Source organism: Emys orbicularis, chromosome 9, assembly GCF_028017835.1.
Source record: "Emys orbicularis isolate rEmyOrb1 chromosome 9, rEmyOrb1.hap1, whole genome shotgun sequence".
In the NCBI taxonomy this organism is placed as follows: Eukaryota; Metazoa; Chordata; order Testudines; family Emydidae; genus Emys; species Emys orbicularis.
Window position 1 is genome coordinate 13,159,119 of NC_088691.1, and position 21,830 is coordinate 13,180,948.

At 44.6% G+C, this 21,830-nt stretch overlaps 1 protein-coding gene across 1 annotated transcript in view; it reads right to left on the reverse strand.

The window, feature by feature from the left end:
• Nucleotides 1–11,021, reverse strand: part of KIAA1210 (KIAA1210 ortholog) — a 68,780-nt gene extending 57,759 nt beyond the window's left edge. The window contains exon 1 of the mRNA XM_065410914.1: nucleotides 10,809–11,021. Coding sequence (XP_065266986.1) covers nucleotides 10,809–10,843 — 35 coding nt within the window. The 5' untranslated portion in view covers nucleotides 10,844–11,021. The remainder of the gene's footprint in view (nucleotides 1–10,808) is intronic.
• Nucleotides 11,022–21,830: the final 10,809 nt, after the last annotated feature.

Sequence of the window (21,830 nt, forward strand, 5' to 3'; positions counted from 1 at the left end):
GTGTGTGTGTGTGTGTGTGTGTGTAAGTAAAACTAAGCCTTGCATGTTGCGTATAGCTAGTGAACAGTTATTTGGACCCCACTGTGCCAATGTGGTTCCTTCATATTACATTTCCTGTGTAAAGAACAGGACTTGCTCAGGCCACACCCTAGATCCTCTCTCCATAGGGAACCCCTCCTCCCTCCCTTACATCTGCACGGAGTCCAAACCCACCAGCCAGCCCAACCCACTTATCCATTTCCCATCCACATCAACACCTGCTTTTGAGGAAACACTTCCTCAAAATGTTCCTCGGGAGTGGACTGTGGCATTCTGTTACTAGGAGCTACTTTTTGTAGTAGACGAAGACACTACATAAATAACTGCAAAAATGATTTTTAAAGTATATTTTTAAAATAATGAATAAAATTAATAAGCCAGATTCTAATGACAGCAATAAGTCACTGCACTTCTCAGCTACTGATGACAAGGCACTTCTTTGGTGCTTTAAAGCATGAGATTCTAACAGTGCTCCTCAGGCATAAACCAACAGCATAATAAAACACACTATGGGTGAAATCCTGGCCCCACTGAAGTCAGTGGCTAAGCCACCATTGACTTCCATGGGGCAGGGATTTTATCCTTTGTTGCTGAAGTTCATGCTAATATAATGCTGACAGACCCCGGTCATCGGCAGGCGGGATTGAACCTGGGACCTCTGGAGCTTAGTGCATGAGCCTCTACTGCATGAGCTAAATAGGGTGTGGAGAAAACTCATTAATCTTTCTCTTAGTGGTCTCGGTGCCACTCAATGGGACAGAGCACCACACCCAGCAGGTGTGTGGGTTACACTAACAAGGAACTCAGGGCCATGGAAAATGAGTCCAGGCACAAAGTTTTCATGGAGCCCGGTGAACCCAGGCATCTGGGTTTCACACAGGAATAATGGGAGCCAACTATTCAGGGTTGTCTTTATTTTAAAAAAAGTTCTCTGTTCTGCGGTGTAAAAAGACCCTCACTGCTTAAAATATATTATGGTGAATATTTGCAATAAATGGCTGCTGTCTCCCCTTCCCCGATTGTCAAGAGTTTCCATCCCCTGACCTTGGGCCCCAGCCATGCTGCTTTTCAGCAAGGTGTCGGCTGTTGGGCTTAATTGCCAGCTGCAATCACACTTTTTTGAACCAGTTTCACAGTTTATTTCTGGTGGGAAGCTGCACATTTTTACCTTTTGAACTCTTCAGACTGCTGAACTCAGCAGAACGGGTGTTTTCCCTGCAAGCTCTAATTCTTGCTGGCCAACTCTGCAGGGAGAATGAAGCTACTTGAGTTACATCAAGACTTTTAAGAGTGAGACAGGTTTTGGCAGCAAGAGTATTCTTTTACAAACTCTTTTGAGCCATAATGTATTAGCTGACCTAATACTTCATTGTTAGAACTGCTGCGAGCAATTGATTTTTACCAAGTAGGTCTCTTAGATTACTAAAATCTGCTTAGATTATGTGGCATCCGGCCAGTCACAGTATCATGTGAGTGTGTAGTAAAGCATAGTGACTCTGGGAGGGGTGCACACTCTTAGCTTTCTTTGCAAACATTAGTAATTAGTAATGCTGGGCATTGTTCAGCAGTAAATCCCCATCCAGATAAAGCTAATTACCTGACATTTTCTCTGGTTGCAGTTGAAAACTGCCGTATCATATGGATATTCAGGAGGAAAACTGGGGGAAATCCTAACCCTGCTGAAGTCAAGTGTCAAAATTCCCGTTGTCTAAGGGCTTCTCCGCCTGGTGAGTTACGGCTCGGCAAGCCAGGGTGTGAATCTGCAGTGCAGCAACATTCTGTATAGACACTGCTGCAGGGCTGTGGGAGTGTCAACATGGGACATTACTGCGCAGCAGGTTTGCACCCTGGTTTGCTGCTCAGTAACTCAGAGTGTAGACCTGGCCTTAGTTACAGGAGCCTCTTGGGGATGCTCTAGGGGCTACAGTCCTGCTTTGAATATCTGCAGTGCTGTGTACTGCAGCGCCGAGTCATTCCTCTCCCCCCTGCCCCTCCACACCATGGACTCCAGGACTTGCAAGGGGATCCTCAGGAGGCAGCCTTATTGCTCTCTACCACCACACCTGCCCTAGGAGAATCCTTCCAGATCCAGACCCAGGCCTTTCAGGGCCCCTTTATGCTGCTCTGGCCCTTTTCCCCAACATGAAGGTGTCAGAACAGGAGTGAGGATTCCACGTGGAGTTTGTAAGATCAGGAGCAGGACCCCAAACAAAATTGATACTTTAGATCTATCCATGGCTTAATTCCAGTGAAGCAAATGGAGTTACGCCAGGAATGAATCTGGCCCATTGCCTTCCACAGTGCATGGCTTGATTACTGCAGCAGTATCAATGTGAAGGTTTACATTCAGGGAAGCTGTTTGCCATGGCTCAGGAGTTACTTGCACGATAACAAATATTAAAGTTCCATACATCTTGTTCATTGGCTTGCTTTACTCAAAGCAAATTCCTCGTCATGTACATTGACAAAACTGCAGAGCTCTATTTCACGTACATTTACAAATTTCCAGGACTGACACGTCACGTGAACTCAAAATGTTGGGAAAAAAGTTCCTAAGAGTCCCATCATACAAGCACTGTGCGTCCTTGGGTTTGGCCTCAAAAACGTAAGAGGCTTCTGACTCATTGTCAAGCTCAATACTATAGTCTTTACACTGGCTTTTCATATATAGCACTCAGCAATAAAAGATTTTAACCTGCCATCATTTTCTTCCTCTCTCGCTGTGCAACCTCATTACGGTATTACATGCACTCAATAAAATGATAACAAAGATAGTTTAACAGAATGCATTCAGGAATAGTCATGGCTCCAGGAGTCTTTATAATCAGGGCCACATATCAGCAATTCTAGTATGATTCAGTGAACAGGGCAATGCTCTGGGTCCCATGAGACCCCCTGTTCTGTTCCCAGTTCTGCTAGTGCCCTGCTCTGTGCTCTTAGACAAGACACTTACCGCTGTCTCTATTTCTGCATCCACTCTTCGTCTAGCCTATTTAGCTTGTAAACTCTTCAGGGCAGGAACTGTCTGTATTTCTCTGTGTTTGTACAGCACCTCACACTATCGGATTCCAGGGGGCTACTGTGCTGAAAAGAATGTGGAGAGGAATGGTCCGCTCCAATGGAATTAAACAAGAATCATCTCAATATATCATTCCACCGCTAATGAGACACCCTGATATCTCCAATTGTGTTTTTTGTATGAATTTGTCTGTCAGCATGATTCAAAAATCCTCTTATGATGATAAAGAGACCTGGAGAAGATAAGATTTTGGTTCATCTGGTTCCAACTAGGCCACACAAGCAACATAGCTTTAGAGTGGTTCCAGAAAGTTACCTTTAATTAGCACTTCTCTCAGCTGGAGGTAACAAGATGATAGAATTCTGAATACATAATGATCATTCTTCATCATAGATACTCTGACAGCATTTTACCAATCCCAACAGAAATACACACACATGTATTGGTGCATTCAGTCTAACTACTGGGGAAGGAAGTGCAGTAATTGTGCAAGTCACTGCATTGGGATAGATGTAAATAAGGAGGAAGAGCCGTAAAGACTATTCCAGTCTTAGGCCTGGTCTACACTACGAGTTTAGGTCGACTTTAGCCGCGTTAAATCGAATTTAGCCTGGACACGTTCACACGACGAAGCCCTTTCTTTCGACTTAAAGGGCCCTTTAAACCGGTTTCTTTACTCTACCTCCGACGAGGGGATTAGCGATAAAATCGGCCTTAGGGGGTCGGAATTGGGTTAGTGTGGACGGAATTCGACGTTATTGGCCTCCGGGAGCTATCCCACAGTGCTTCATTGTGACCGCTCTGGACAGCACTCTCAACTCAGATGCACTGGCCAGGTAGACAGGAAAAGCCCCGCGAACGTTTGAATTTCATTTCCTGTTTGCGGAGCGTGGAGAGCACAGGTGACCACGCAGAGCTCATCAGCACAGGTAACCGTGATGGAGTCCCAGGATCGCAAAAGAGCTCCAGCATGGACCGAACGGGAGGTACGGGATCTGCTCGCCATATGGGGAGATGAATCAGTGCTGGCTGAACTCCGAACCAGTAAACGAAATGGCAAAATATTAGAAAAGGTCTCCAAGGCCATGAAGGACAGAGGCCATAACAGGGACGCACAGCAGTGCCGCGTGAAAATTAAGGAGCTAAGGCAAGCCTACCACAAAGCCAGAGAAGTAAACGGAAGGTCCGGGGCTGAGCCGCAAACATGCTGCTTCTACGCGGAGCTGCATGCCATTCTAGGGGGTGCAGCCACCACTACCCCAACCGTGTGCTATGAGTCCCTCACTGGAGAAACACACAGGGAAGCGGGTTCGGGGTACGAGGAAGATGAGGATGAAGATAATGTAAATAGCTCACAGCAGCAAGGAAGCGGAGAAACCGGTTTCCCCAACAGCCAGGATATGTTTATCACCCTGGACCTGGAACCAGTAACCCCCGAACTCACCCAAGACCCTGTGGGCACACAGGGGACCTCTGGTGAGTGTACCTTTGTAAATATTACACATGGTTTAAAAGCAAGCGTGTTTAATGATTAATGATTAATTTGCCCTGGCAATCGCGGCCAGTACAGCTACTGGAAAAGTCTGTTAACGTGTATGGGGATGGAGCGGAAATCCTCCAGGGACATCTCCAGAAAGCTCTCCTTCATGTACTCCCAAAGCCTTTGCAAAAGGTTTCTGGGGAGGGCTGCCTTATCCCGTCCGCCATGGTAGGACACTTTACCACGCCAGGCCAGTAGCACGTAGTCTGGAATCATTGCATAACAAAGCATGGCAGCGTATGGTCCCGGTGTTTGCTGGCATGCAGACAACATCCATTCCTTATCGCTCTTTGTTATCCTCAGGAGAGTGATATAATTCACGGTCACCTGGTTGAAATGGGGCAATTTTATTAAGGGGACATTCAGAGGTGCCCCTTCCTGCTCTGCTGAACAGAAATATTCCCCGCTGTTAGCCACGCGGTGGGGGGGAGGGGTGAAGTGATCATCCCAGAGAATTGGGTGTGTGGGGGAGGGGAATTAGTTGGGTTTGTGCTGCACGTTAACCCTGAAACCGCAGCCCCTCCTTTTACATTGCAAACCCATTTTAAATGGCCAACCCAACGGGTGCTTGGTATGGTTAATGAGAGCAGTACTGTTTTAAACCATCCCCACATGTTAACAAGGTTAAAAAAGCCAAAAGACTGTGTCTTACCATGGCTGCCTGCAAGCTGAAATCTGTGGCCTGGCACTGCGTGAGTGATCTCTCACACCAAACCGGCAGGCCCTCAATATAAGAGGAAAAATGCGACCTTGTAACGAAAGCACATGTGCTGTGTGATGTGAACAGCAAAATTTAACGTGAAAGAGTGTACCCATTGTTCTCTAAAATGTATCTTTTTTAACCACCTCTCCCTTCTCCTCCACCAGCTGCAAATGTTTCTCCTTCACAGAGGCTAGTGAATATTCGAAAGCGGAAGCGAAGGACGCGTGATGAAATGTTTACAGAACTACAGACTGCCTCCCACGCTGACAGAGCACAGCAGAATGCGTGGAGGCAGTCAATGACTGATTATAGAAAAGCCCAATATGAGCGAGAGGAGAGCTGGCGTGCTGAATCGCGGGCTGAAGAGCAGAGGTTGCGTGCTGAATCGCGGGCTGAAGATGAGAGGTGGCATCAGCTTGCACACAGAAGGCAAGAGTCAATGCTCCGGCTGCTGGAGCATCAAACTGATATGCTCCAGCGTATGGTTGAGCTGCAGGAAAGGCAGCAGGAGCAGAGACCGCCGCTACAGCCCCTGTGTAACCAACAGCCCTCCTCCCCAAGTCCCATTGCCTCCTCACCCAGACGCCCAAGAACACGGTGGGGGGGCCTCCGGCCACCCAGTCACTCCACCCTAGATGATTTCCCGAGCAATAAGTGTTAAAGTTTTAAAGTTTTAAACTGCAGTGTGTCCTTTTCCTTCCCTCCTCCCCCACCCATCCCGGGCTACCTTTGCAATTATCCCCCTAGTTGTGTGATGAATTAATAAAGAATGCATGAATGTGAAGTAACAATGACTTTATTGCCTCTGCAAGTGGTGCTTGAAGGGGGGAGGGTAGGGGAGGGTGGGGTGGTTGGTTTACAGGGAAGTAGAGTTAACCGGGGGGGGGGCGGAGATTTCATCAAGGAGAAACAAACAGAAGTTTCACACCGTAGCCTGGCCAGTCACAAAACTAGTTTTCAAAGCTTCTCTGATGCGCACCGCGCCCTGCTGTGCTCCTCTAACCGACCTGGTATCTGGCTGCGCGTAATCAGCGGCCAGGCGATTTGCCTCTACCTCCCACCCCGCCATAAATGTCTCCCCCTTACTCTCACAGATATTGTGGAGCGCACAGCAAGCAGCAATAACAATGGAGATATTCTTTTCGCTAAGGTCTGAGCGAGTCAGTAAGCTGCGCCAGCGCGCTTTTAAACGCCCAAATGCACATTCCACCACCATTCGGCACTTGCTCAGCCTGTAGTTGAACAGGTCCTGACTCCTGTCCAGGCTGCCTGTGTACGGCTTCATGAGCCATGGCATTAAGGGGTAGGCTGGGTCCCCAAGGATCACGATAGGCATTTCAACATCCCCAACGGTTATTTTCTGGTCCGGGAAGAAAGTCCCTTCCTCCAGCTTTCGAAACAGAACAGAGTGCCTGAAGACGCGAGCATCATGTACCCTTCCCGGCCAGCCCACGTTGATGTCGGTGAAACGTCCCTTGTGATCCACCAGGGCTTGCAGCAGCATTGAAAAGTACCCCTTGCGGTTTATGTACTCGGTGGCTTGGTGCTCCGGTGCCAAGATAGGGATATGGGTTCCATCTATCGCCCCACCACAGTTTGGGAATCCCATTGCAGCAAAGCCATCCACTATGGCCTGCATGTTTCCCAGAGTCACTACCCTTGATATCACCAGGTCTCTCATTGCCCTGGCAACTTGGATCACAGCAGCCCCCACAGTAGATTTGCCCACTCCAAATTGATTCCCGACTGACCGGTAGCTGTCTGGCGTTGCAAGCTTCCACAGGGCTATCGCCACTCGCTTCTCAACTGTGAGGGCTGCTCTCATCCTGGTATTCTGGCGCTTCAGGGCAGGGGAAAGCAAGTCACAAAGTTCCATGAAAGTGCCCTTACGCATGCGAAAGTTTCGCAGCCACTGGGAATCGTCCCACACCTGCAGCACGATGCGGTCCCACCAGTCTGTGCTTGTTTCCCGGGCCCAGAATCGGCGTTCCACGGCATCAACCTGCCCCAGGAACACCATGATTTCCACATTGCTGGGGCCTGTGACTTGGTCTAGGTCCATGTCCATTTCCTCATCACTCTCGTCGCCGCGCTGCAATCGCCTCCTCCTCCTCGGCTGGTCCTGGTTTTGCTTTGGCATGTCCTGGCTCTGCATATACTCCAGGACAATGCGCGTGGTGTTCATAGTGCTCATAATTGCCGCGGTGATCTGAGCGGGCTCCATGATCCCAGTGCTAGCTATGGCGTCTGGTCTGAAAAAAGGCGCGAAACTAGTATCTGAAGGACCAGGGGAAGGAGGGAGGGAGGGAGGGAGGGGCGAGTGACGACATGGCGTACAGGGAATTAAAATCAAGAAAGGTGGCTGTGCATCAGGGAGAAATACAAACAACTGTCACACAGAATGCCCCCAGAGATTGAACTCCTAAGCCTGGGTTTAGCGGGCCGTTGATTTGACGGAGGGAGGGGGGAAGGAAATGAATACAGAACAAATCTATTTTTTACATCTTAAGACGACGGTGCAGCATGACTGATAGCCCTCGGCATTTTCTGGGTGCTTGGCAGCAAATACTGGGCGCTTGGCAGTTAGCCTTCAGGCCTATTGCATGATCTGATACCCACTGCAGTATGATGATGACGGATACCAGTCATAATATACTATCTACTGCCAAAAGGCAAGGGGTTGCTGCTGTGTAGCAATGTAGCCCCACGTCTGCCAGCCCCATGTCTGCCAGCACCCAGATCGCCCTCGGCCTCTTCTGGGTGCTTAGCAGAAAATACTGGGCGCTTGGTAGAAAATAGTATACTACGACTGATAGCCATCATTGTCAAAACAGTTCGATAGGACAGAGCATGTCTGCCCAGGTGCCCATGATTGACAGCCACTGCTGTACGACGAGGACGGTTACCAGTCGTAATAAACCATCTACTGCCAAAAGGCAAAAGGTAAGGGGCTGGTGCAATGCAGCCCTACGGCTGCCAGCCCCACAGCTACCAGCACCCAGATCGCCGATGAAGGCTACCAGTCATGCTGCACCATCTACCGCCAAAAGGCAGTTAGCTGCTGCTGCTGCTGTGTAGCAATGCAGTCCCACGTCTGCCGGCACCCGGATGACATATGGTGACGGTGAGCTGAGCTGAGCGGGCTCCATGCTTGCCGTAGTATGTTGTCTGCACAGGTAACCCAGGTAAAAAGGCGCGAATCTATTGTCTGCCGTTGCTGTGACGGAGGGGGAGGGGCCTGACGACATGTACCCAGAACCCCCCGCGGCACTGTTTTGCATCATTCGGGCATTGCGATCTCAACCCATAATTCCAATGGGCGCCGGAGACTGCGGGAACTGTGGGATAGCTACCCATAGTGCAATGCGCCGGAAGTCGACGCTAGCCTCGGTACTGTGGACGCGGTCCGCCGACGTAATGCACTTAGAGCATTTTATGTGGGGACACACACAATCGGCTGTATACAACCGATTTCTATAAAACCGGCTTCTATTAATTCGATCTAATGTCGTAGTGTAGACATACCCTCAATCTACACAGAGATAAACTATTCCACAATTGCTATTCCAGCATAACTCCCAGTGTAGACATTCTGTTGCAGAACAGAGTGACTTTTATTCTGGAGTAGAGTGTCTGCACGGGGGACACATGGGGAGCTATATATATTGTTCCTAACAGCAACAGCTATTCTGCTCAATTGCCCCATGTAGACAAGCCCTTAAGGTCAAATTCCTAACAAACCACATAAAAACTTAATCTTGTGCTCCAAACTGTATCACAATGGGGTTTTGTAAATACTAGTTTTAATTGGCAATAGCTAAGATCAAAGTAGAATATGAACATCAAAAGTGAAGGTTGCAAAGTGCTAATAATTGCACTAATCCACCCAGGAACTGATCACAAGACTAAGATGACAGCTTATGAAATGGAGTAGAAACATAAACCCAATGCAGCACTCAAAATAAAGAAAGTCAGGATTCTTTAAGGAAACAAATGCAAACAGTCTGTTACTCCACATTACAAAGATAGAGATTCAATGGGAAACGTACAGACATAATCAAAACCTATTTCACTGAAGCCTCATCTGGCAATTCTTTTTTACAAATGTTCTCCCAGGCTACAGGATCCATTTTTGCCTCAGCCACACCGGATGCTGAATGATTCCTAAGAAAAATGTTTGAGCAGAAATGAAACAAAAATCACTGGCTAGCCTAAGTATGGGGAGTGGTGTTTTAATAATGGAAGTAAACAATTTTATTAGCCTGGAAAAATCAGATTTTCTTGGGTTCCTAATTTAAGACAACATGAGGTGGCTTTCTCACAAATGCAAGTGGAAACATCTATCTCCTCACCAAGTCTGCCTCTTAGCTTATTTTGTTAGGTATGGGCACATTCTCTCTCTTTGTGTGGGTATTACTTTCTCTTCTAAATATTTAAAACCTTTTTATAGATTGTGGCTGAGATATTCAGAGGTTCCTAAGGGAGTTAAAATCCAATGGAAACCCTAGCTGAAATACAATGGAGTTGGGTGCCCTTTGAATTTCTGAGTCTCCATCAAAGGAATCAGTGCAACAGGCTCCTGGACTGAAGTATATAATCTGGGGGGAACAGAGGGTGAAATCCTGGCCTCATTGAAGTCAATGGGAGTTTACCCATTAGCAGGATTTCACTCACAGATTTAACAATGCTGCATGACAGAAGGATCATGAGTTCATATCTTAAGATTCAAGCTGTAACTCTGTTAGCCTTTTACTGCTATTTTCCTTCCAGTATATCTTGTACTGTATTACAAGCAAAGAGCCCTCTACAGTCTGCTCACTTAAAATATCAGTCTCAAAACCACTGCTCAGCTTTTACAACAGAATATTTTGTTCCATTCCTTAGCAGGGAGAGTATCAATGGAAAAACCAAGGTGTCTTCATAATTATCTAAAGCACAGACATAAGCATGCAGTGTTCGGTTTTATTCTCCCTTCACAGCTGGCCCCACAAACCATGACAGTGTAGAAACCAAAATTACGTATTTTAAATAAAATCAAAGGACAATTGGACAGTGGAGAGCAAAAATGAAAAACACTTTCAGCCTTTATGTTCAAAAGCTGTGCACATGAATTTCTTACGTAGCATCTAATGCTATGACTCTAGCTGAATTAATGCAGCTCTTTGAAACTAGTGTGCATTTTTCTGTGTTTCTTATTTTTATTCATGATTGTACAACCAATTTAGGTAATCTGGAAGAAAGAGATTTTTTTCTTCTTTCAGTGTAATTGGACAAAAATCTTTTTCGGGATAATAAGTGTTTACAGCTACATTTAGTCCACTAAAGAAAAAATATTTCCAGTTCTCATTATTATTGTTATTAAGAATGGCACTTCAGGTTGAGAGCATGGATATTTTATTCGGTGCTGTAGTTCTTATGCAGTATATCAGAGACAGAATTTTAAAGTATCCACTAGAATCAACTAACTTTAGAAAAGGTAGAGGGGGAAGGGTTAGAACGTCACTTACTTCTTACTTTTCAGGCAATTGTAGAATCCAGCCATGGTCCTTCAAGTGAGATATGTTTAATTCATACTCACGTGTGGATGCCAGCACAAAGGTTCTGCAGCTTAGAATTCTGCTCCCCAAATGCCCACACACATACACAAGAAAGCCAGCATGCCGATGCAATTACTAGCCAGATAAAGTTCCTGATCAGAGGCCCACAGTCTCTGCTGAACTGGGTCCAAGGAGGGCTGTGCTTGTTCCATAAATGGTTATGAAATGTTAACTCCCCCTTTTCCTGTCTCTCTCCAACTTTTGGTAACCACAGCATCCTAAGTGAAAAATACCATATGTTGTTTGACTCTGTCTCCCTACAGGGCTAATAAGGGACTCGGTTGTAATTAGGATGTGAAGAAGCCCTGAGGAGATAACCGTGGTTTTTATCAGAGAAAGGCAGACAGAAAACAGTGTCAAGAGCTTTGAAACAGCAATAATATTTAAAAAAAAAGAAAGCCACTTTCCAGCAGTTAAGAAGCAGGGGACCCTTTCAGACACGCCATCTATACTGCAAAAACAGGCATTATACTGCCTCAGTATAAAACATCTCTATTCCAACAAGCTGCTTTGTACACTACCATGATGATGAAATCCCATGCAATACTGTAAACTCACCCCAAAAGTTTACTTTTGCATATTAACAGAATTTGCTTGGAGTTTAAAGTATCTAACCAACCCATTAGAAAAGGATTACCTGACAATGTCCTTTTAAGACAGTCGTATTTGTACTGGATCTCTCCACTACCACGCTACATTACGCTAAAAAGAAAGGTACCATTTATACTTTTCACCACTAATATGGGGCTTTTGCAGGGTCACTAATCAACTGACACTACAAAGAGAGGTAACTAAAGTATTACTATTCTCATTTTCCCCAGTATTCAAACTGGGAAGCTGAAGTGCAGAGGTTAAGCGACTTGCCCAAACTCAGACACAGAAGGCGTGTCAGTGACATAGCTGGAATATAGAACTCCAGAGTTCACCATTCCCAATCCTGTGCTCAGACTAAATCTCCCTGTCTCTAAAACATTCAGAAGTTTTTTGATTACGAAAGTCACTGTACAGATGCAAAATGCAGTACTAACTGTGATCATGTGATCCAGAAAGATGTCTCGCTTTCTGTCCCATCTGCATTATATTAGAGATACCTATTTTATTGGGTTCCAAGTTTCTATCTTTCTGCAAGGCTAACTGTAGAACAGTATTGCCCAAAGCAGTCTACATGGATTCTTTTAGATCTGTCAGCAGCCTTAGGTACCGCTGACCATGAGATTCAATTGCAGACACTAGCAGGGTGAATTAAGCTGCTCTTGAGTGGCTCTATTCCTGTCTTTCTGAGAGAACCCAAAGGGTAGCTGTGGACAATTGCTCCTCTGCTCTGGGGCCCGCAGGTATCCATACTGCCAGCTCTTTTGCTCCACATGGTAGGTAGGGTGGTTACATAGGCTGCAGCATGCTGACAACATTCAGTTCGATGTCTCCATCATACCTGACCCAGCCAGAGCAATTAATTTAACTATCCAGTGCTTGGATTAATTTGGGATTTGGATGAGAGCTGGCTGGCTGTGATTCAGTCCTGGCAAGACTCAGATGTTGTTGGGCTATGAGAAGCAAGTGGAAGAGTGGGCAGAAGTTATATCCCCACCCCTCATTAAAGGAGTGTGTCCACCATTAGTAAGACAGGGGCACAGCTGGAGCGTGCCGATGGGTCTTGGGCTAGTCATGGAGTCCAGGTGGTGGTTGTGGCAACCAGCACTTTCCCCCCAGCTGTGCATGGCAAAACAAGTGCGACCATCTCTTCCAATGTGGGCCTTGCCTTGATTACCCATACCTTTGTCGCCTCCCATATAGACTGGTGTATTGTGATCTGTACAGAAGTATACCTTGGGACCACTCAGAAGCTGCAGTCGGTGCAGAATGCAGCAGCCTGCTTAATAAGTGGAGTTGTGTATTGGAAACACATTAGGCCAGTGCTACATGATCTGCACTGGCTCCCAATAAGCTTCCAGTTGGAATTCAGATAGTTGGTTTTTAGCTATAAAGCTCTAAACTGTCTGAGACCTGGATGCTTGAGAGACACTTCCCCCCCAGCTTCCATACTGATGCAGTGGAGATCAGCAGGACTGTTCAAGCTGGAGCTCTATCAGTTTAAATGACGGCCTTCTCTCTGATTGGTCCTCAGTTTTGGAACACGTTCCCTCCATCACTTCCCCACATTTGTTAACTTTTCAGGCACAACTCAAAGCCTGTCTTTTTTTCCTCTCTTCTCCAGTGCTTCTGAGGAGGAGCGGGCTGAGGTAGATATATTTATGAGCAGTCCTTTATTTATGTTGTGATTTTAATTTCTGGGATAGATACCCTGACCAAAGGAAAGGCTCCAGAGTGTCCATGTTAGAAATCTGAAGACATAAATAAACAAATTGCAACTTACCAAGTCCTAAAACATAGCCAAGGGTCATCCTCCCCCATCACTGTAGGAGGAGGACAAAGTTTAGTAATGACTGCCTTTTATTGCCAGAGAACTCAAACAAGCAGTTTCATCCATCGGGGATGGTACAGGTTCAAGCAGATAAATGCATACAGCTACCCTATTTCCAACATTAAATAGTATTTAGATTTATTTGCAAATTAGGCAGGTCTCTCAGAGTCTTGAAGAGTTGCTAATATTCCCTCCATTTCATAGACTCATTGAATGTCAGGGTTGGAAGGGACCTCAGGAGGTCATCTAGTCCAACCCCCTGCTCAAAGCAGGACCAATCCCCAGACAGATTTTTGCCCCAGATCCCTAAATGGCTCAAGGATTGAGCTCACAACCCTGGGTTTAGCAGGCCAATGCTCAAAACACCAAGCTATCCCTCCTTCTAAGAACTCTTACCATTCCCCTGCTTCAGGACCCGTCGAGAGTACTTTGGCAACTATTTCACACTTTCGCAGGTTTTCTTTCCTGAAATCTCCCTAACCACTTCATTCCATTTTCTTCAATGTCACTTGTGTCTGCCTCTCTCATTTCACCAGCTTTCCATTCCTCTCTCCTCTTCTCCGTTCTTGACTTAATGCAATCGCAAACGGAGAAGCATCAGATGCTGTCTTTTTGTCTGAATTTCGGCTGCCCAGGCTGCCAGACATATAGGATATCTTCATTCTCACACGTTACATCTTATGTTCTTGTCAGTCACTGGTAACAATTCAATGCTCTTTTCACAGAGTTCATTTACAATCTCAAACAATTCCCAGCCCTTTGTCCCTTTCACTTTTGATGCATACTGTTCCCAGAACTCTTCTGGTCTTGCCTTCATGTCTCAACTCACCTATAGCATCTTTGTCTTCTCTTCTTTTAAGCCATTGGTTACGTGCACCCAGATGTTGTTGAAAAAGCAGGTGAAGAGAGATCAAAGGGCAAGTATTGCCTAAGCATATCACCTCCTAACATTCCCATGCTTGGGGAATCTCAGCAGCCAGCCACAGAACAAAGGAGAAACCCTGGATCGGTTAAAGTCAATGGGAGTTTTGTCATTGATTTCAGCAGAGCTAGGACTTCAACCTCAAAAGAATGGACATAAAGGGTGATGTTATTGTGGTGACTTGTCACAAACAACCATGTGTGGGCTAAATTCCACCCTCAGTTATACCTGCCCAATGCCACTGAAGTTAACAGGAGTGTTTCTGAGGGCAGAACTGGGTAACATATACGACAACCTTCGCATGGTGCATATATTTATCAGAAGGGCAATGTTGCTGACTCTTGCAATTTTATCACAAATTTCATGATAGTTGATGTTTTTCTTAAAGACCCAGGTCCTGGAGTCATAGGATTAGGAGATAATCTTTGTTTTGTATTTTTAATTTATTACAATAAATTAGTAGCCCTCATGGTTGCACAGAAAAGATTTAAAATACGACTAAAGGGTCAAAAGCCAGAAAGCAAATAAAGAACGGCACATTTATTTTTTTCCTCACTTGTGACTTTTAGAGGACTGATTTGTGGTGTTTGCTTGGGGGTAGCAGTGCTGTAAGACAGGATTCCCATAGGCATTTCCCTCGAGAATACTGCCAGGCAAGAATAGATCTATGGTGGACCAGTCTCTTTGGAAAGGGTAAACACTGAAGTGGAGAGAAGCAAAATTTATTTTGACACTGGGGGGGGGGGGGGGGGGAGAAACACACCCTCAAATTTAAGAGAGCTGACAAATATACCCAGGTTGGAAGTCCATTGGGATAGGGACCATGAGCCCAATATCCCACTCTGTTACACCAGTTTAATGATGGTGCAACTCCATTGAATGGATTTAGGAATCAAACCCCATATCTTCATTCTCTGTAAAGCAACATGCACCAAGTAAAGGGTATATATGCATGTATCCCATGACCGACTCGATCATAGGGGCATAGTTTCCTGGCGGTGCCCATCTCTTCTCCGGGACAAAGGCACTGTATACAGATGTTAAATAATAATAATAAATTAACAAACATTACTATAGGAACCGAATCATAAAATCACACACACACACAAAATCCATTTACGAGAACAGGGAAAGATGCTACCTACAGCAGAATTCAGTATTATTCATAACAGAATTGAAAATCAAACCCAAGCTCAGCAGGTGGAAGCTTCCAGTCGTTGGGAGGATGCTAAGAAGCAGAATGTACACACACACACACACACACACACAATACAACTTACATTTGTAACCTAATGAGTTCCATTGTTGTACTGAATTAGTGCATTTGTCAAGATGACTCCATGTTGAACTCCTAGTTCAAACAAACAAGAGTTGGCTAGAGACAGAGAGTCTCCACCCAGCATAGAAAGTCAACTGAAAGAATGCTGAAATCAAAACTCTGGCTATTGAGTAGCAACAACCCAAAAAGGAACTCCCAGAGATTACTATGAAACTTTATGACTCGTTTACCCTATGAAACCTTGGAAGTAGGATCTGGTCCGAAATCTGTCTGGCATTCAATTCTGGAGAGGCTGCCAACTGCAATATTTATAAGAAGAAAAGAAGGAAACCCCATCAGAAATTTGAATTGCAGTTCAAAAAAAGGGACAAAATCCAGCGGCAGGGCCCAACTCTGCTCCCAGTGATCTCAACAGCAAAAGCCCATTCATTTAGTAGGTACAGAATTGGGCTGATAATCCTCAGTGGATCAGACTCTTCGTTAATATGAAGTAGATTCCCTCTCATCTTTCCTCCCAAGATGTGAGCTTTTCCCCCCCAGGAAAATATGTGTTTCTATACTTTTGTTGTTGCCTTGAAGTTACTTATTTTAATACAAAAATCTGCATTTGCTGGTTTTTATTTAGGCAAAATATAGTCCAGTTTCCAAAAGGTGACATTTTATGCACATATATGGATCAATGTCTGTAAAACCCTTTTATTTTTAAACAGTACTCACTACTTACTGCTATTATTCTTTATCATTTGTACTGAGTAGCACCTAGAGACCCCCATATTAACTTTTTCAGCTGTAGATATGAAAGCACTTTACAAATGCTGGTAAACATCATCATTCCTATTCTAAAATGGGGAAACTGAGGCACAGAGAGGTTAAGTTACTTGCCGAAGGCCACATGGCAAGGCAGCGGCAGACCTGATGTTAAACCACTTGACTTATTGTCGGGTACCCTACCAGTGGATCACTCACCCTCCAATAATTAAACGAGTCTTAATACACATCTGGGGGACATACAAAATCTCAGCACTTGGCCACATGGGAGCACTGTACTAGCCAAACGGCAGCAGCGTGCAGATCTCTGCAGTGCTGACAGGGTCTATGAAAGCTGGTGGGGGTGCGGGGTGCTCAGTTTTATGGTTAAGACTCAAATCTGCATTTCCCCAAGGTTTGTGGGTTGGGTTTAGCTGCAGTGTTCCAGCCCAGGTTCATTTTAACTCCACTCGACTCTGAACTACCTTGGCTTTGCTGACTCAAGTATAACCCTTCCCCTCACATCATCTCAAGGTAGGGTGACCAGACAGCAAGTGTGAAAAATCGGGACGGGGGTGGGGGGGTAATAGGAGCCTATATAAGAAAAAGCCCCCAAAATTGGGACTGTCCCTATAAAATCGGGACATCTGGTCACCCTATCTCAAGGTAGTTTGCATGCAATGTGTTTAATTAAAGTAACAACTGACATGGCTCACATTCGCTGCTGCTGCTCCTCCTCTCTGGCTTGACACCCAAGCATCACTCTGAGCCAGTGCTGAGCTGAGACAGTCACTGGGCACCCAAATCGATCAGTGCATTGTTTCCCTGCATGTGAAAGCAGCGCAAGGATTCCAAGTGGCAAGTTGCTGAGTCATAGCTCATTTAAAGAAAGGTGTTGCCTCAGCATGGAGGAGCGTCATTGGGGAATCAAAGGTAAAGTTTACTCAGGAATTTCTTAACTTCTGCACAAACCCACAGGGAATGAGGCAGGCACGTCCAGGCAGAGCCCAGTTACTCACCAGCCCATCTTTCTCATCGGGGATTATAGAGAAATGTTTTGTATTAAAAAGTAACGTCTGAAATCAGAGATTTTTTTCCAGACATCTGTACACATCAGTGTACACATAGCAGAAGCCTCTTCAAAGTCAGAGATCATACAGCAATTGGAAATGCAATAGGGGAACCCAAAAAGAGCTAGACACACTGGCATAGTTCCACAGTCACCTCCCACCCAGTGCATCCGCCGTAAGCTCTACAGCAGAGGTGTCAGAAGCTGCAAATACAGCCAAGAATCAGAAATATGTTTCATATCCAACTTAAGTACTGCAGTTTTAGCAGCCCCTGGCAACCAAGTCTCTATTGAACCAGGATTTAAAAAAAAAATCCTTCACATAGTTAGAACTTTAAAAAAAAAATCCACAAGAAGATACCATATTCCAAACACAGCTTGGCCACAACCATGTTTCACAACCATTTTAAACATTGGGGTTTTGGGGGGGGGTTGGGGGGAGGGAGGGAGCGGGCTTCCTGGTACAGAGGGCCAAAATGTCACGTGAATTTTACATTGAGCAATTCTGGGGGAGGAATAGAAATCTTATAACAAACCGGCATTCATCCTTGGGGCTTAACGTTTCTGCTTTTAAGTATATTTTAGGATCTCTGGAATGGCTTCTCATTAAAAGGGCAGACTTTTGGTCTCTCTCATTTTTAGCCTTAACCTCTCTTCTGCAAAGATCTGTGCAGGGTTTACCCATGTGATTGCCATAGGGACCTATATACAGTCCTTGGGGTGAACATTCTTTACTACCTAATTCTCTCTCCCCCCTTGCATTCCGCCTCCCCCCCAAGAAAAATAAATCATATCGTGACTTTTTTCCTTTGTTAAGTTTTGCTGTTGTGAGAATACAGCAGCAAAAATATTAGCAGCAATATATATGAAAACTATATGCATTTCTAATGTCTGCATCACCATAATATCTGAGCACCAAATAACATTTCACACTTCTATAGCACCTTCCAGCTACGATCTCAAAGTGCTTTATAAACTTCAGATAATTTAGCTCTATACCATCACTTTTTAGAGAGCTGCAAAATGAGGCACAAAAAAGTTTATGGCTTGGTTTTCAAAGGTGTTGAACATCTGCTGTTTCCATCAACTTCAACATCTCTGAAAAATCACAAGTGACTTGCCAATGCGGCATTTATGGAAGAGCAAGGTCTTTCTTGAATCCAAGTCTCCTAACTTCTCATCCTGTACCTTAACCACAAGGCAATCCAGCCTCCATTAATTGAGCATTATCATAGCTTCTACTCGCAGAAGGGAGATCCTCCTTACACTCAGGCAGGATTTCACCATGATCTTGGTCTTACCAAAATATTTATTAAAATGTGACTTTCCAGTTGAGTTGCATATAGAATATCCTTTCCAATACAATGTAATAAAACTTGTGCAGAAACCTAAATCTAACCTTGGAAATCACTTTCTCCATAAATCATGCCACTATTCTCTTTGCATTTGCAGCCCGGATTGTTTAGCTGTATGTTCACATAAACAGGACTCAGGAAACATCTTCTTGAAGTAGGAACAGATCCAACAATGAGATTCCCTTGCTGCCAAATGAGCTTGGCTTAGGAGTTTTCAGTGAAAGCCCTTCATTACTACAGAGACAGCGGAGTAGGCATCACTTTTACAGGCTGCAGCATCAGAGCTTTAAAGAAACAGGGTTGGAATAAGGTACAATGTTCTGGGGAAAATAAACAAGAACAAACAAGTGGAGATAAGAGGATTTCTGCCTTTCATAGTTTACACACTAAGACATCCATCAGTGCTTAATTTTAGGAAAAAAACAGGATCAAATCCTGTCCCTGAAAGTACAGAACTGAGTCTCTTAGACTGTGTATCTGTATCAGCTCTTTATTCATGTATATGAGCCTGGGGGATTTTTTAGGCTACTTACTTTGGAGTCTGTTGATCTAATTGCATTCCTTTTTACTCTCTGTGCAAGATGTCTTTTCAGTTACTCCCCTGTTGCAGGAGTCTGTGTAAGACAAGCTCCTTCAATACCAAGGATATTTAAAAAAAAGAAAAGAAAAAGGGAAAATATTATTTGATGCCAGGAGTTGATATTTCCAAGCATGAGTCATGTCCTATGGCTAGCTACAGAACATACCATAGAACACACTACTTCCATCAAGAAATTTGAGATAAAGTTCAGTATGTCCTATCCAGGTTATCATGGGGTGTTAAAATATATTAGAGAACATACTGAATCTATCCTGTGTATTCTGGGTCTCCTCAATGCACGAGCAGTCAGACATGAACTCTTCCTGGAGCATTCGGAGTTAAAGGTCATGCCATGTGTCATTCAACAGGTAATTTCCCTTAGATTTGCAACCAGATCAGAGACATAGCTTTGGACCTCGGTGTCACACTGCATTAATCTCCATACAATATATGTGTGTATGTGTGTGTGTGTGTGCGCGCTATATATAGTAGATTCATTAGGATTTTATTAATTTACAAGGATAAAGTACGTAATATTCATTCATATATAAAAATGTTGTTTATTTCTGGGGAAAATACCAAGGTCCTTGTATGAGGAAATGCTACATTTCTGAAATGTGTTTTTTCACACAAGATTGTAAATCCAAAAATGCAAGATTTTAATGGGTCTTGATGAAAAGTGGATTACTTTTTGAGACAGTATAAGAGACTGGTATTTCCTGTAAAAATACTAGCACAGTCACTATTTCATACATTAGGAAACTATGGTTCTTTTGTTTAAAGATACGTAAGGCAGAATCTGAACAAAGCAGCTTTATTTCTACACCTATAACACTCAAGAAAATATGTTAAAAAACCACTAAGCCCTGGTCTACACTGGGGGGGGGGGGAGGGAAATCGATCCAAGTTACGCAACTTCAGCTACGTGAATAACGTAGCTGAAGTCGACGTACCTAGATCGACTAATGGTGATGTCTTCACCATGGTGAGTCGACTGCTGCCGCTCCCCCGTCAACTCTGCCTGCGCCTCTCGCGGCATTGGAGTACAGGAGTCGATGGGAGAGCACTCGGGGATCGATCACTGCCTGCCGACCCGGCAGGTAGCGTAGACATACCCTTAGTTGTAACAACATGACTCACTCTCCTTGGTGTTCAGTCAAACACAATTTAAGCCCATCTGCAAGAAAATGTGAGAACGCAATAGGTCGGTGGCATGGTTCAAATGCCTCTACCCGAGTGCTTTAGTGTAGATGTTTACTACAGCAACAGAAAGGGCTCTCCTGTCATCATAGGTAATTCACCTCTCTGAGAGGTGGTAGCTACATCGATGGAAGAATTCTTCCGTTGACCTACTGCTGTCTACACTGAGGGTTAACCTGGCTGTACTCTGTTGGTAAGGGTGTGAATAAGGTAAGTTTTCTATGTACCCCTTTCTTCTCCATTCCACTTCTAGGGGCAGATCCAATGCCCACTGGGAGTTGGATGAGGCCCTTAATGCTGCTAATGCTTGTGCAAGTTTTAGGAATACTATAAAAGGCCATCTGAAGTTTTAATGGGCATGCTTCTCCTCTCACAGTAGTTTCTGACCAATATAGCCCCTTTGACTTCAATGGAATTACTCTTGATTTGCACCAGTCTGAGTAAGAGGAGAATCCCCCTCACCGCTCATGTGTCTGGAATTTCCTTATAACCATCAACACCCTGGATACTAACTGGACTGAAGAAAAAACAAATTCAAAGGTGAAGGTCATGTCTCAAGTAACGCCTCGCTGGCCATTGATTTAAGCCATAATACAGGAAGGCAGGGAAGTGCAGTTCTGGGGAAAGGCTGTCTAACTCTAGTGCCTGCAAACACAAGACTGAATATAAAGTGAGCATTGACCTCCTCAGAAGAGCAATAAACTGTGGGGCTGTATCATCCTTACGCCAACCTAATGGAAAGTTCCATGAGAAGGTAAGGGTCATGATGGGACACTTGCCAGGCAATGGCTCATGGCCTTGTAAAACAAAGGCGCCCCCTGGTGGTCTAGGGATTATATAAGATGAGGTAAACAAGGTAATAAATCATGGCCTTATGTAAGGAACGGTTGAACCAATCGGTGTGGGGCTATACATGTGATAAACACATGATTCTCCTTCTTGTCCAATCGGTAGATGTGTGATTATAGCCTAATTGTGTTATTAGGCTATAATAAACTATAAAAGAAAGCTTGTAATAAACAGGATTCGATTCAGCTTGCAACCACATTGGTCGTGTGCTTTATCCGCTCCCCATGAGACCCCACAATAAACTCCCAGAAAGTCTCCTCTGTCAGGCTTTATTGCTCTGAGAAAAGGAAGCAAACAGAGAAATAAAAAATCAAACCTTTGCATCTAGTTGAAATTGAAATCAAATTAGTTGATGTTGGTCAATATCTTGTTTTCTTTATTTCACTCCTTCTGGACATGCTCAGAGATGTAACATTTGGCCCATATTATAAATTGCAAAATAAATAAAGTGTACAGGGTAATAATAGTACCTAGCACTGATGCAGCATTTTATACCTTCAAAGTGTTTT